General features: G+C 42.0%; 1 protein-coding gene across 1 annotated transcript in view; it reads left to right on the forward strand.

The window, feature by feature from the left end:
• Window positions 1-12455, forward strand: part of LOC136625926 (transmembrane protein 150A-like) — a 102311-nt gene extending 89856 nt beyond the window's left edge. The window contains exon 7 of the mRNA XM_066600533.1: window positions 10260-12455. Coding sequence (XP_066456630.1) covers window positions 10260-10504 — 245 coding nt within the window. The 3' untranslated portion in view covers window positions 10505-12455. The remainder of the gene's footprint in view (window positions 1-10259) is intronic.
• The last annotated feature ends 915 nt before the right edge of the window (window positions 12456-13370 follow it).

Genomic DNA, 13370 nt, shown 5'->3' on the forward strand with positions numbered 1-13370 from the left:
AATTTTGACGCTATTCTGAAACGGTACCACGCCGTCTGGTATGACGGCTCTGCTCCATTAAAGTGAGTGAGCTTCCAAAAAGTCCTTCCAGCATATTCCCCATGTCTTTTAAGTTTGCTTTAGTTGAAAAACTGCATGGGAAAACTGCCACAAAAACTGCAGGATTTTTAATTTTTTTTTTAAACCCGTGTGAAACTAGCCTTAAACCGCTTAGTGCGTGCCCAGCACCGCTTGGAGTCAGGTGGTCAGCAGGTGGTTTCTTACAGGGGTCATGCCATGGAGTACCAGCCTGTGCTAATCTCTTTTTGATTTAGTAGCGCAAAGAATCTTATTAGAGTATTTATCTGGAGTTTATCAGAGGACGGGACTACTTTTCTCCAGGAAACTTGACAATAAACAGACTTTTGTGTTTAGGCTCCCTAGTTTTTGGAAGACTTGTACAGACTTTTTTTTTTTCCTCTTCTTAGACTTGAGGTGACACAAAATCCTCTACAAAGCCTTGTTTACTGTGGTCAGAGACGAGATGGTGAAGCCGTTCAGAACCTTATCCCGCCAAAAATACCCCAAAAATATCATATATATTTTTCTTAAAAACTTGGATTGTTTTTTAAAGCATGTAAAGTATAAACAATGTACAGTTGGCATAATGCCATACAGCTGCCTAACTTGAGGAACGTCCTGACTCGTTCTTGAACATCTTCCACCGTACTGACAGAAAAACTTTGGATTTGATAAATTTAAGCCTAAATTGGCACAAAGCTCACGTACACTGCTAGTCCACGTGCACAGACTGCGTGGCCTCATGTTTTTCTTAGAGGTAATGCTCTAGAGGAGAATCTCCTAATTAGGCATTTTTTATACATGTCTTCATGTAAAATAAGAGGCTACTATATGGGTCTGTAAGATTCGATAGCCATCATATTAAGAGCCATGTGACACGGAGCCCGAATACGTGGCAGACTCGAGCCTTGAAAAAGTGTGTGTGTTTTGTTTTTTTTTTATCACTAAGATTTTTCCAGCAGCTGGGACACTATAAAATAAAATAGATCATACCTCTATTCTGACCCCTGTAGCGGAGCCAAGAGTCTCACGCTGCCCCAGGTTCTGGGTAGAGGGCCAAGCTGAAGCAAGTGACTTCTGCGGCCAATCAGACTGCAGTGACACATCACCAAACTCCTGGCATCAAGGTGTCCAGAATACGAGCGCTGATGCCAGGCACATGGTACAAAAATCTTGTCCCATGAATATGAGGCGCTTGTGTCAAAAAGTCTACCATCACTTCAGGGAAGTAGCGATCCTCCACGCCAGAAGATCGGCAAGTGTTTCCCATTGTTTTCAAACCTGGGATATGCTGCGATTTTTCTTATGTATATGACCCTATTCAAAATAATGGAGTTCATAATTGTGCAACATTTTTGGGTCCTGCCTGATTTTTCTCGGCCGTGTGAAAGTAGTTTTAATGATTAGGTATTGTTCACTAACCTACGACTAAGACTTCCTTCACACTGCCGAGAAAATCGCGCAATATTTGTGTGTTGCAAGATGCACAAATATGAACCCCATTCTTTTGAATGGTGTCATACACGTTAGCGATGTTTTCCTGCATGGCACCGCGATGTGATTCAGGAAACAAATTGTATCTTTTTAGTTTGTTCTTTTTTGGGAAGGGGGGCGGGGGGTGTTTGTTTGTGTTCAGCTTTCCAATATCTAAGTATTAATTTTATTTTATTTTTTTAAGTTTTGTTTTTAAACTATTTTTTTTCCAAAATTTCAGATGAGCTGGATTTTTCTTTCTACATTGCTCGCTAACATACGCTTGCAGTGTATTTTCGATAACCTGAACAATGTTACAATGGTAAATACTAGATTTGTATGCGATTGGAAAACATCTTTAGCAGTACTATAGATGCAATGTTTCCCCTAAAGGAAGACCCTGTCTTATATTAATTTTTGCTCCAAAAGAGGCGATAGGTCTTCTTTTTGGGAATGTGTTATTATACTTACCTAGCAGGCTCTGTCCAGGTCCCTCGTGCTGCTCTCCAGAGTCCCAACGCGCTAAGCCGCGGCATTGATTTGCCAATTCATTAATCCTGCCTCCACAATGTGATGGCTGTGATTCATTCTTCGACCGCTTCTCAGCCAATCAATGCAGCACTCAATGAACCTATCAGAGCCATCGCATTGGTTCATCGAGCGCTGTACTGATTGGCTGAGCAGTGCTCGAGAACCAGTCAAAGCCATCGCTTCCTGGAGGCAGAATTCATGAATCCCATAACCAGGAAGTGACCTGCTGTGGGCAGCAGAGGACGCATATTAGCCTCTTGCACTCAAGCTTAGTACTATGGAGCAATTCAAGCAACCTCATTGGTTCTGATTCACAATTCCAGCAACCTGATTGGTTGTTTGGGTTGTCTGATTCAACCTGATTGGTTGTTAGGGCCGAGCTTGAGATAATATAGATATATGCGCAGAAGACCGCAAGAAGTATGTTGGAGCTCCAGAGAGCAGCAGGAGGGACCTGGACCGAGCCTGCTAGGTAATGTATTCTCTTATTTTATTTTTTTATGTAATGCAGCTAGGGCTTATTTTTGGGGTAGGGCTTATATTTCAAGCCTCCCCGAAAATCCCAAGAATCAGCGTAGGGCTTATTTTCAGGGAAACGGGGTATTGATAGTACAGTGATAAATATTCTGTACTATCAGTGCTTGCAATATTAACTCAAAGTATGAGTTTCCGGGCAAGCTATTGCTCACTTGTTACCTAACAGAAAAACCTGTTTTGTCTTTGTTTCCGTGTACAGCATTCTGAATCTACTGTTCAATTTATAACATGTAGTTATTTTTTTTTAAAGCAATAATCAGGCCAAATTGAATGGATTTTTATATGAAAATTTAATTGTACTATTAGATTTGGAAATGTCTGTTCTATTAGAAACCTGCTTAGAAGAACCAAGTAGAAAGCAAGTAGAAATGCCAAGAATACAATAAAAATGAAATCCAGTTACATTAGTAATTGTTTGAATGATGATTGTGAAATGTACTACTTCTTGTTAATTCAATCGGGTAAGGTTTGTACCTGATTTAGAAACCTAGAAGATTGATAGTGGAGACACACGTGCTTCTTTCTCCTTTAGTTTTCATATGCACACTTGTTACATTGGGCACATTGTTACACTTGTTAGAACTAGCAGCAAATCATTAAAGTGTAGCATTACCCTTGCTGAACCAACGGCACAATAGCATTCTTTAATATATTCTTACAGAGCCACTCTCTACAAGATTGAGCAAGTCAGGGAATCTGGCCGACGGATTTGTATTGTAATGGGTGACACACTATAAAACTCTATGGGAGTTATAGAAACACCCAAGTATTCTCACAAATTCAGCATCTAGTTTTTTAATGTTTAATATAGCTTTTACTAATCTGAGATTAGGCAAATGCACATGGGATTTATTTACTGAGTTTTTGTGTTTGAAAAATTCACCGAGGAATGCCGTGGCAGTAAAATAGATCAAATTTTAACAAATCTCACCTGCACAATACAGAAACTTGCTGCATGGAAAATGATCCTTAAAAAGTGTTTTTTTAAATCTGCAGCATGTCGCCTGATCTTGAAGAATCCACAATAAGGCCGCCTGCAGACGGGCGGAAATTCCGCGGCGGGATTCCCCGCAGAATTTCCGCCCCTGGATGCCTGCATAGGATTGCGTTACAGGACACAATCCTACGCTGACGGCCGCGGTTTGTCTGCGCGAAATCACACGCAGCAAACAAACCGCGGCATGCGTCGGCACATGAAAGCCGGAGCTGCGGGAGCGGGTGAGTCCGCGATGCTCTCTGCAGCCGCTCGCATCGGGTCCCACTGCGAGAATTCTCGCAGCTGGATCCGACCTGGTTGCCTGCAGGCGGCCTAAATCTACAATTAAATATTATGTGTTGGGTTTTGTTGCAATGATGGATTTCAATTTCATTTGACTTTTTCTTCAGAATATGCAACAAACCTGCTGCAATCTGGATAATGTGATGCAAATTTCCTTGCAGACTTTTTCTGCAGTAAATCCAACCCATGTGCATTTACCCTTTAGATGCGCATGAGCGTTTTCTTGTGCATGTTTGGTATGGTATTCTTATAAAAGTAGGGTTAAAGGCAATGTACTTATCGGAGTTCCCACTATGACTGTTTCTTGGTTTCCTCGAATCTTTAGTTAAGGCCTATTTAACACGCAATGATTATCGCTCAAAATTCGTTCAAACAATGAAAAATTAGGATAATTGTTGGGTGTAAACGCTGCCATCGTTTACTTTTTGGGTGGACAATGATTTTTAAGGTGAGCTTAAAATCCATCGTTCAGCCAGAGAGAATATAACGGGGACCCCACACACTGTTTTCCACGGGAGTCGAAGATTACATTGTATTCTGCTGACAGCCCATGCAAGAACAATGGAGCTGTGTGCAGAGCTCAGACCACATGCTGTGCTCTGCAAACAGCTCCCGGAGGCCCTTTTACACACAGATGAAGCTAATAAAGTGTTAATGGACATTAGTGTCCATTAACACTATGCAAAATGGTCGCTAGAACTGTCAATCTTTCAATTGTTTTGGGCCTTTTATAGAGCTCTTGCCATGACTTATAACACGACGGTGGCAACCCCCTTATGAAGCTACATTTGGTTTAGTATATGTGCATAACCTTAGATTTATCAGTGTTAAAACTGATTTGCTACTTTTTTGCCCCCAACTTATCCAGATCCTCCTACAACTGCATTCTGTCCTCTCTTGTGTTTTAATTACTTTACATAGTTTTGTATCTTCTGCAAATATTGATATTTTACTGCACAATCCTTCTACCAGGTCATTAATAAATATATTAAACCGAATAGAGCCCAGTACTGCCCCCAGTGGTACCCCACTGGTAACGGTGACCCAATCAGAGTATGTAGCATTTATAACCACCCTCTGCTTTCCATCACTGACCAGTTACTTACTCATTTACTCAGTTTTGCTCAGACCAAGCATTCTCGTTTTATATACCAACCTTGTAGAGTGTTTTTATTATGGTTCTAGTGGTTGCCAATCAATTTCCTCAGACTATAAAGAAACAGACCATACCATATGATATGATAAGTACTTTAAGATTAGAATGTTCATTATGTCCACTTACAGCTGAATGAGTTATTATAAATTTGTGATTGAAAACTGCGTAAAAGGAGTAACAAAGTCCACTTCGGTCTTGGAATGGTTTCCAGTTAATCTTTCAATAGCATTTTATTTATTTTTGGTAAGATTTAACATGTTCTTGTGTACTTTGGCTTCAGGTGTGGAAATCCTGTTATTTTCCAGCAATAAGTCAATGAATGTTGCTGAATTTGTGAAGTTGCACAGCAATTGTTTGTTTAATGAGAAGTGGATGTCCTGTGTTCCAATGGTTGGGTGGATTAGAATCTCACCTGGTTGTTTCTCCTGCCATCAATAATAGAGTAATACAACTTTATATTGTGTATCAGTCCTACCTTACCCCGTACAGTTATGTAAGATGGGTAAGGCTGGCTGCACACGGGGGCAGGTCAGTGCTTACCTGGTATCCCCGAATACTTTCTTTTCTTTAATCTTCTCTGTATTGCGGATGCTCCGCTCGGCGATCCATCTGATGGACATGTGCAGTACAGAGTTTTCTTATTTTTAAATCTCTGCCTTGACGCGGATAGGCCGCAGATCGGACTGCTTCCATTGAGCTCAATGGAAGCTGTCTGTGTGGAATCTGTGCCAAAATAGAACATGCTGTTTTATTTTTGTTTTTGTTTTTCTCAGTGAACGGAACATTGCAAGTGATTTCCGTTCGTGTAGAGGAAAAAATGGTTTTCAATAGCATGTTGTGGGCAGCATTTGCTGTGCGCTCCGGATTCCACAACGTAAATCCGCCCGTGTGCAGCTGCCCTAAAATCCCTATGTCAGCCTGTCACAGATTTTACAAACTAAACAGATTTTTGGCATATGATTTGGAAGTGCCCATCTGTCCTGTCCATCTAGTCTGTTTTTTACTTTTCAGTCTCCAATCTTACTACTTCCTCTTAACTTACACCCTAAAATTGCAGTATTTGGCTTACTAGATGAAGAACAATGGACACTCCACCCACGAATATTCCTCAGAGAAGCGCCTTGTCTGTCCAGCTGGACACACTTGGGGTAATTTTACATGTAGTGATAATCGTTCGCCCGGGCAAATGATATCGCAGTTTACTTGTTCATACAGGCAGTCAACTTACACACAAAGATAAATCATTTATTTCAGGATGGTTCAGTTCTCTGTACCAGTGAATGAGAATGACTGACTGATCAGTGTTTGAACCAAACGATTAGCAAACAAACCAACGATGGTATCCATACTTGCATAAAACGAAGAATAAACTCTAAACGAATTATCGTTCAATTGTTTGCTGTTTACACTGAACAATTATTGTTCAAATCGAACAATCCCAGCATTTTATTTTTTTTTATGAGAATTGTTCCATGTAAGAACACCTTTAATTTATACAATTATGCCCTGTGGAAAAGTGATCTACCAAACAGGCATTGCCCTGCCAAATTCCAGTAAGTATGGGATGCTTGATTCGTCTCACACGCCACGTTGTATGCACCCAATACTGGTTAATTTATACATCGCCTCCTCTTCTTTTTGCTTTCCTTGTTTCTCCCCTTTTTTCCCCCTTCTATCTTCTTGAAGTTTTTACTGTCTCACTTGAGTCACTCACATCTGTATCCCCATTCGGGGAGCAGGAAGGGAATTCCATCACGGACAAACGGCTCCATCTCTAGACGGAACCAAACAGCGCCGAATAGACTCATTGACTATAATGTGGTTCGTTCTATTGCTGCTCAGGTGCCCAGCTTTTGGCGGAAGAAAAAGCACTGCATGCAACACTTTTTTATTTCAATATTTTGAGCCGGATCTGCAGCAGGAACTCCAACTGGACGTTCCAACACAGATGTGAAACAACCCAAACTTGTTGGGAGTCACTTGGTTTTTAGCTCGTCTAAAACAAAGCAACTGTTGGCCTGCATAAACCTCTATGAACAACTGCATGTTTGCAGTTAATGGAGGCGAGCAGCTGTAAGATCTCCAGCATGCTCAATCTGTATTCACTGAATGACTAGATCTCATTATTGACCATACGGTAGTCCGTTCAGTTTCCACCCAGCTGTCCGGTTTTGGACAGAAGAAAAAGTGCTACATGCAATTTTTCTTAAGGTATTTTGACTGGAGGTTCTAATGCAGATTTGAAACTAGTTTTGGGGCTTAGGCAGACGGCCGGGTCGGATCTCCCTGTGAGAATTCTTGCAGCGGGATGCAACTCGTGACCCACGGCTCACCTTCTGCAGCGTCTCCTCCTCCGCTCTATGTGCCGGCTGCCGCCCAGCCGGCGCGTCAGCGGTGACGTTTCTGTGCGAGCCTCTGAGGCTCGCACAGAAATGGGACATGTCGCAATTTGTTTTCACGCGGTCAAATCGCAGCTGTCTGCATAGGATTGCATAAACTAATGCAATCCTATGGCAGTGTGCACGGGAGGAAATGCTGCGGAATTTCCTCTCGTGTGCATTCACCCCAGTCATATACTTTAGTGGATTTTGCAAGAGTGGTTTGCAGAACCATTGACTTATTTTTATTTAGCTATTTGACATTGTTTGCGGCTTAGCACAGCTGTGTGTGTTGCGTTTTTTTTCAAGTAGCAAATAGTCGAGCCTGCTTCCATGCTCTTTTTTTTTTTTCCTCCCCCCCCCCCCCCCCCCTCAACAAAGCTCACCGTATTGCTATTTCTCCCCCCTTCAATTATAAATGTGCCTAGTAAAATTGAACTGGAATGCATGTTTACTTGCACAGGGAGAAGAGGATAAGCTGGATGCCGCAGCAGCGGACGGAGATAATAAACAGCAGCAGGTCATAAACTGAGAGGGCTGCATAAGGGCGCACCTCCAAGAAGCGACCTGAGGCGGCAATCTAGAGGACCTTAGATGGGTGGCAAATTGCCACCTAGCCGGTAATTAGTTTAAACTGGCCACACTAATGCCTGGTAAAAAATAATTGTCTGGTTTCCGCCTGGCTGGCTTGCAGCTGGAAATCGCCTCCTTTACCCAGCCTAAAGTGTTGGTCTACCAGTGCCTACTGCAGCTGTAGTCGCTATGACCCCTGACCTCTTAACCCAGTGACTGCGTTCCTGCACACCGATGCTTGGGGGTTAGGCCTCATGTCCACGGGCAAAAGAAGAATTAAAATCTGCAACGGATTTTAACTCTTCTCCCGCCCGCGGATCCGCACCCCATAGGGATGCATTGACCACCCGCGGGTAGAGAAATACCCGTGGATCGTCAATAAAAGGGAATTTTAAAAAAATGGAGCATGAAAAAATCTGGACCATGCTCCATTTTTGTGCAGGTCTCCCGCGGGGACGGCTCCCACAGGCTTCTATTGAAGCCTATGGAAGCCGTCCGGATCCACGGGAGACCTAAAATCAGAATATACTCACCTGCTCCGGATCTTCCCTTCGCCGCGACCATCTTCTCTGCGTCGCGGCCGGATCTTTTTTCCTCGGATCGGCTCTTGTGCGTGGCACGCAACAGACGTGCCATGCACATCTGCCGGGCCGAAGAAAGAAGATCCGGCCTCGACGGAGAGAAGATGAAGCTGCGGCGAAGGGAAGATCCGGAGCATGCGAGAGGTAAGTTCTTATTTTAAGCGCTCATGTCCGCGGGGCAGGAGGGACCCGCTACGGATGGAGAATCTGTAGCGGGCCTGATTTTTTTCCCCGTGGACATGAGGCTTTAGAGAGACACAGACTGATTACAGCTGGTGGCTGTTGGCAGGCTGTGTGACTGAAGTGCTTGTCAGTTACTGGCCAGAGGTCCAGTAGGGGGCACATTGCTAGTGGAGCTACTATTATTACTGCAGGTGCCACTAACTGGGTCCCTCTGTCACTTCAGACAAGTCTCAATGGTTCAAATATGTGTTGGGTATCTTGTGTATTGGCGCTTTCAATGCCTGTAAAACGTGTGTTTTATTCTGGGTGGTGGTGCCATTTGACACTTTACCTTTAGGCAGCATAAAGGCTTGGGGCACCTCTGGGACCGTCAGCAATATCACATCTGGGCCGAATTGCAGATCAAGGTACTTTAACCATCCTATAAACATTGCACCCCTGGCTTGGCCGAGCATGCCTCATTCTTGCAGTAGCGAAAGTAGAATTAGACAATGCCACGCTGCTTGGAGGGGCTTATCTCCTAGAGAAAACAAAAGATAGGACATTTAAAGGGGATATCCAGCTATTTAAATTTCTTACTGAAACGCATGGTCAGATGCGCCATTTCCAGTTACGCTCCAACAAGATTTCACGTGGTATTGAGGCCCCCATTGTCTGTGACGTCGTAGGTGAGCGATGGGCTGTCAGCTCATTAAAATAATAAGGTCCTCTTTCTATCACTCCATCTGCGGATATAGAGGGCCTTGGCTTACTATTTTAATGAGCCAATCGCCCGTTTCTATCCTAGAACATCATGGACAATGGAGTCCGCGATACCATTTCAGCTTCTGTTGGAAGTGACCGACTGAGCTCTTTAAGAAATGTAAATACCTTTATAACCCTTTAATTGCCAACATAGCTGATCCTTCTTTCCTTTGACATCTGCTGTCCCAATTCACATTAGATCATTATCCGACTTTGACTGAACACTGGCGTTCAGTTTTATTCACTTTTTTTATAGTAGAGGGGATGGTTTATGGATGGGCCATTTGCTTCTAGCCTTAAATTTGTATGTGAATCTTCAAATTCTGTCTCCATTTTGACTTGAAACAAGCTATATGGTTTACTGTGCTTTTTAGATTAGCTTATAATGTACCATGTGATTACAATGTTTTTTTTCTGCTCAGCGGAAACCTTGATAATAACAGAAGGATTACTGAGCTAGGAACAGGCTAATCAGATTTTGGACTACAATGATTTCTCTTGTATTTTCTGGTTGCCCTGAAAAAAATTAAATGTAATTCTCCGTCTGGGTTCTTACTGTAACGTTTTTCTAAATTATGCCTAATAGTCTGAATTAACATTATTTTTAATACTAACAAAGTAGACTAAGACAAACGTGTTGATCCGATTCATTCTTAATAATTGTGTGTTGCTTTGATTTGCAGCATGGTTTAGTTCATGTATTAGAGATGTATTGTAAGACTGTTTTCTTTTCCTTTTAAGTTTCCTTAACTCTAACTTTACAGGTGGTGTCTTATTCATACAGGAAGGCTTTGTGCTTCAACATATGGCTGCTCTGTGTGAGTGGACCTTCATAATAAATGTTCTAATTTACTATGGGACTTTTGCCTTTGAATTTGGGGCAATCTCTACTGATACCTTCCTGGTCCTCCTAAAAGCAAGCAGGGCTCCAAAGAGCTATAAGGCCGGAACCAGCACTCCAGCAACACCTCATGCTCACAGCACATCTGAGAACATGGCTATGATATGACCACACCACAGTATTTTTATGGATGTCCGATGTACCCATGAGCTGCCTTATGATCCTCATGAATACGAGAGCATCGTCCTCAGCACTGGGGGTTCATAACCATTGAAGACTCATTGAAGTACCAAAATAATGAAACTAGAAAGTTGATTTACTTTTTCTCATGGACAACTTGGAAGTTGGGGGTGGGAGGGATAGCATATAACATCTTTATTATATGTACAGGGCATTAAGGAATCTGCCATAAAAAAAAAAAAATTGTATATTTTTATATAGTTCATTTCTATAGTCAAGTGACTCCACAACGAAAGGACCAGGGCCAAAGTTATTTTGTGTCACGTATAAAGGAGTTGTATTATGGTATATGAAGATGAATTACAAAAATAGTGTTGCTTTAAAAAAAAAAAATGGTACATGTTAGCATTTCAGGTGTAATTTGGGGTTATTGGAACTATGCTACCTAGGGGGCCTTATAATTTTGAACAAGAATTGTAGGACCAACAAAACCAGTTTGCCTTATTAGACTAGACCATCATTCATAATCTCATTACACGGTTATCCCATTTAGACATCTAGAATGTATTTAAAGGAGTTCTCTGGGGGGGGGGGGGGATATAGGTCTAATTTGCTTCAACATAGAGAGTGCATAAACTTTCTAATGCAGTTCATATCCTGGTTGCTGAACCCATTATTAACGCATTGATAGGTGAAGAAGACCAAAGCATTCAATGCTGTTCTTTGCCCTCTGTAGACCTGGGTACTCCAATGTCTTTAGGATAGACTTAGCTAGGTGAATGCGGTTTCCAAAAATGATGATTGTGCCCTTATGAAAGGGTCAATGGAATACATCTAAAAGAAAACCTAAAATGGCTGTGTTTCAATCAAACCCTTCTTGAAAACTGCTTAATCTTGCTTCGTCATATTACTGATGACTTTCCCTGTTTGGCTGAGGGTGAAGTCCCACATTTAGTTTTATTTTATGCTGTTTTTGAGGTCAAAATTAGGAGTGGATACAAAAGAAGTGGTATTTTTGTTCTTTATACTTTCTCTCCTTTTTGTAATCCACACCCAATTTCAGCTTCAAAAACTGCATAAAAACCCTGCATGTGGGACAGCACCCCGACTGAATACCACATCACTTGGTAGACCATGACTTCTTTACCCTACTTTGACTCGCTGGGTATTCAGATTCTCATTTGATGCCAGATACGTCTTCACCTACAAGCCTTTTTTAATAGACCCTGATCTGTAAATGGCCAAAATGGGGACATTATCTGTTACAGATGTTACCTCCGGTCTCCTCTTATCACTGCAGAGTGCATTATACAGTTTATCGCTTTACTGAAGCAAATTAGGACTGTATTACACAAAGTCATGACCTGGTGTATGCATTTAACAGAATCGTTCAAAACTTCCACATGCTGTCAATTTAGTCCAGTTTATTAGCCACCAAGATTGGTCAATGTGACAGCTCATCCAGTATTGTAACGAAGCCACAAGTGAGACAGTATGCATGAAATCCTTCAGATATCGCGACCAATACTAAACAGTCATTACAGGTTTACATTACACGGTGCTGCTGCTGCCTTTATATTTGCATATGCAGGGTTCTGCCAGTAGAACTTCTTCTTCCTAACAGAAAAGGAGTAGAAAAAAAAGAATCCAGAACATTTCAGGTTGAAGATATGAAATTCTGTAATACTGTGTAGCAAAACAAGCGTTCTCCACATGAGGTGCCTTAGTAAATTCCACTACTATGCAAAACTCCCTTTTTTTGTTTTTGTGAAGATTGATGCATAAAGTATTTGTTGAGATATATTGCTCTATCAGTGTACCTTTTTAACGTTGACTTTCATTCTAGTCCTGAAAATGTAAAGTTCACTGTATTTGAAAAGTGTTTTTGTTTTTTAAAAGCTAAATGTGCTAAAATAAACTGTTGCATTTGCCTTCCCAATTCCTTCCTAAACGTACATTTTACATTGGGCAATTTATTGTCTGATTAATTGCTGGAAATGGCGATTTTTGGCAATAGTTGACCCGTGTATACACTGCCACCAACTGGGCACTGGACAAGAAGTTGCTCAGAGTGGTTTTTACACCTGCGCCTGGGGTTCTGCTTTTCTGCTCTGTTCAGGGAGCAGGAATGAGGAATTCTCGTGGCCGAATGGAACAGAACAGCGCCAAATGGGTCCCCTTGACTATAATGGGGTCCCTGTTTGCTTTTCCACTCTTTTTGCTCACCTAAAAACAAAGCAACTATCGTCACATGCAAACGGCAGTTGTTCATCTCTGAAAAGCGCATGTTTGCAGCTAATGGAGGTGGCCAGCTGGAAGAGATCTCTGGCACCCTCTGCCTTTATTCTCTGAACGACTGTCTCTTCTATGTGAAGGCTTATGTGCCCGACAGTTGGCCCATGTAGAGGTACTTTAACCCTTTTTCCATGCTGACTGTTCCTAATCACCCCTCTGGCCTTTGTTTACTCCGCCTCAGTGGTGACATACCACCTCAGTGCAGAACTGTATCAGCCAATCACTGGCTGCAGTGATGACCTCTTAATGATGTAACCACTGTGGCTAATTGGTAGCTGACAGGATCACATCTTGAGATGGCGTGTAATTACTGCAAGGGTATGAACAAAATCCTGCAAGGATCCAGAGAACCATCAGCACTGGAAAGGGGAGGACGTTTTTTGCTAATGTTAACCCATTTAGTTTTTTGTGATTTTTTTTTTTATTTTTTTTATTTTTTTTTTATTTTTTATTTTTTTTATTTCCCCCCCCCCCCCCCCCCCCCCACCCTCAAGAAAAAAAAATGGGGTGAAAATGCCCCTTTAACAACAAATATTTCCTTCCAAGATATGGAGATCTG

The sequence above is a fragment of the Eleutherodactylus coqui genome, chromosome 4 (genome assembly GCF_035609145.1).
Source record: "Eleutherodactylus coqui strain aEleCoq1 chromosome 4, aEleCoq1.hap1, whole genome shotgun sequence".
NCBI lineage: Eukaryota > Metazoa > Chordata > Amphibia > Anura > Eleutherodactylidae > Eleutherodactylus > Eleutherodactylus coqui.